This window comes from Entamoeba dispar, genomic scaffold (assembly GCF_000209125.1).
Source record: "Entamoeba dispar SAW760 scf_1105229463091 genomic scaffold, whole genome shotgun sequence".
NCBI classification, from domain to species: domain Eukaryota; phylum Evosea; order Mastigamoebida; family Endamoebidae; genus Entamoeba; species Entamoeba dispar.
In genome coordinates, this window is record NW_001855519.1 from 1,770 (window position 1) to 4,420 (window position 2,651).

A 2,651-nucleotide genomic window follows, 5' to 3' on the forward strand; every position below is an offset into this window, starting at 1 on the left:
TTTATTATCAAAAGTTAAATCAACAAATACAATTATTTTCAGATGAATGTTCTCGTTTATTATTCTTCATTGAACGTCATGCATTTGATGTTTGTAAAATACTTCTTGAAGAATATGGAAAAAAGAAAACATCGTTGTGGATTGTTTGTGAATTATTCAGAATTATTGTCTCTTCCAATTTACAAGAATTTGATCTTCAAATTGCTGTTCAATCATTGATAAGAAATGTTGATGATCCAAATTATATTGTTGGTGCTTATCTTGAAGCAGTTAGAGCATCAACACAAACAAATGAAGGAGGAATATCAGATGACTTACAAGCAGATTTTATTCAGAAATTAAATGGATTAAATAAATTCAATACAATCAAAGAATTTATTCAACACCATATTGTTAATGACAACACACAAGTTGCTTTATCATTATGTAAATCAGCAGATGAGACAATAGAAAGATATGGATTAGATATGTTAAAAAGAATCGGGGATTATAAAACATTGATTGAGTGTTTAATTCGTAAGGGAAGAGTAGTAGAAGCAGTTCGTTTTGCAGAACATAAAAACCTACAATTAGATAAAACAATGATATGGGAAGCATTAGCAAACAATAAAAATGAACCAATACAATACCAATTACAATGGTTCTTTCTAGATCATCAATAATAAATATTTGATATATTAATTTAATTATATTACAGTATTGTATTAAATTTTGTTTAATTTTTAAATGAAAGAAAACATTATTAAATGGTTAATGATAATTTCATAAATGAATAAATTGTTTATTACTCTTTATTCTGATTTATAAAAATGAAATATGATTTATTAATCATTATAATTATGATAGCATAATTTAAAATGAATATTTCTTCATATCTATAAGTTAACAATAATCATATATAATGTTTATAAATGATTATGAAATAATTTTCATCATTATCAATAATACATCAATAATTTATATTAATCATTTATTAAATTGAATATAAATTTTAATGATTAGTTAATTGATTAGGTATTTAATTAAATTCAATGATAAATCTGTATTAATTTGAAATGATTAAAAATGTAATTATCAACTTGATGATTATTTATCATTGATAATAACGATTTTAATAAATACAAGATTATAAAATCAGTTATTGTATTGAAAATATTTTCAAAACAAAAACACAATGAATAAGAGTTAAATTAATACTTGTTAAAATAAATCAGGTTAATTATTTATGATCTTTTAAAGAAAAATAAAAACTCTGACATTTTTCATTATAATTATATTCACACTCTGTTCATTCAAAAGAAGTTCATATGATCTACTTAACTTATTTTATTCACTTTAATTATCTTAATAACCTTTATTTTGAAGTTGATTCTTTTTATTAATTATCTATTAAAATTACAAATAAAATACGAATAATAAAATTTAATTCATTTCAATAACAATGATTCGTTTTGGTATGAAATGACACTTTCCACAAAGTGCATCTGGTATTCCTTTATATTTAAATGACCATTGACAACAATGTGACTCTGTTTTATAGTATTCTTTACAAACACAAATATCTCTTCCAGTCCCAAAAACAAACAATGAAAAGTTATAGTATTGACTGTCATAATAAAATGCTTCTTGGTAAGTCCCAATATCAAATTTCATCATTTCTTTTATTCTTCCTTTTGATTCTATTGAAAATAAAAATGCATTTGGATCTTTAACATAACATTCATCTTCTGTACCAATTCTCTCATTAACATATCCTCCAAATATGTTTCCATCTTCATCTTCAACAATGAACATTAAATGTTTTTTATTTATTATTCTTTCTTTAAACGGTGATGTACCCCTATTCCAACTGTCAATATTAGAATCAAATATAATACCTCTTATTCTTTTTCTGTCCATTTTTCTAGCTGTTGAATTATTTTATGTGTTTTATTTGATTTATGTCCTTCTTTGATTTTAATAATATCATTCTCTAGTTCTTTTGTTTTCCTTTCTTCTTGGTCTTTTCTTTTATCTTCACACTCTTTCATAATTATCTCTTGTTCATTTTCTTTTACTTTGTTTTCATGTTGATTTGATGTCATCTTATTGTAGTGATGTTCTTTGTTTATTTTAAATTCTTGATATTCCTCAATATTTCAAATGAAAATACAATAATAAAATTGAATATTAAAAGAATATGAAATTAATAAGAAATGAGACGAAGCCAAATTGTCACTAAACAATTCACTAATTTGTGTTTGATTATAATGAGAAGTGATTATGTTCATGTTTCAATACAATGTATGAATATTGTAATGTTTATTTATAGAATATATTCAAATGAAAATTCATCTAAAAAGGAATTTTTTAATTTATCTAAAAAAGAGAAAATTGAGGAATAAGATCTGAAATAGAAAAGAATTAATATAAAAGATCAAGAGTTTCATCTCATAAATCATCAATAATCAATTCAATGACATCCAATGAGAAATTTGAGAAAATTGCAAAAGAAATAATGTCATCAACAATAAAGAAAATAGTTAGATTTAAATGTAGTGATAAACCAGCAAGTAGATACAATTGCAAATTAGGAGGAACACCTTATTTACCAAAAGGATTTGAATATCCAAAAGATTTAAGTACAGGGAATCCATTGTCTTTTATTATGC

At 23.1% G+C, this 2,651-nt stretch overlaps 1 protein-coding gene across 1 annotated transcript in view, besides 3 other annotated features; it reads left to right on the forward strand.

The window, feature by feature from the left end:
* The window catches only part of EDI_268530 (uncharacterized protein), a gene marked incomplete at both ends in the record, with an annotated part of 771 nt that extends 109 nt beyond the window's left edge, over positions 1-662 (forward strand). Inside the window, one exon of the mRNA XM_001733471.1 lies at positions 1-662. This exon is cut by the window's left edge and continues 109 nt beyond it. Coding sequence (XP_001733523.1) covers positions 1-662 — 662 coding nt within the window.
* Positions 658-841: a sequence feature (AT_rich).
* Positions 842-942: 101 nt separating this feature from the next.
* Positions 943-1,026: a microsatellite.
* A 342-nt stretch (positions 1,027-1,368) lies between these two features.
* Positions 1,369-2,013: a repeat region.
* Positions 2,014-2,651: the final 638 nt, after the last annotated feature.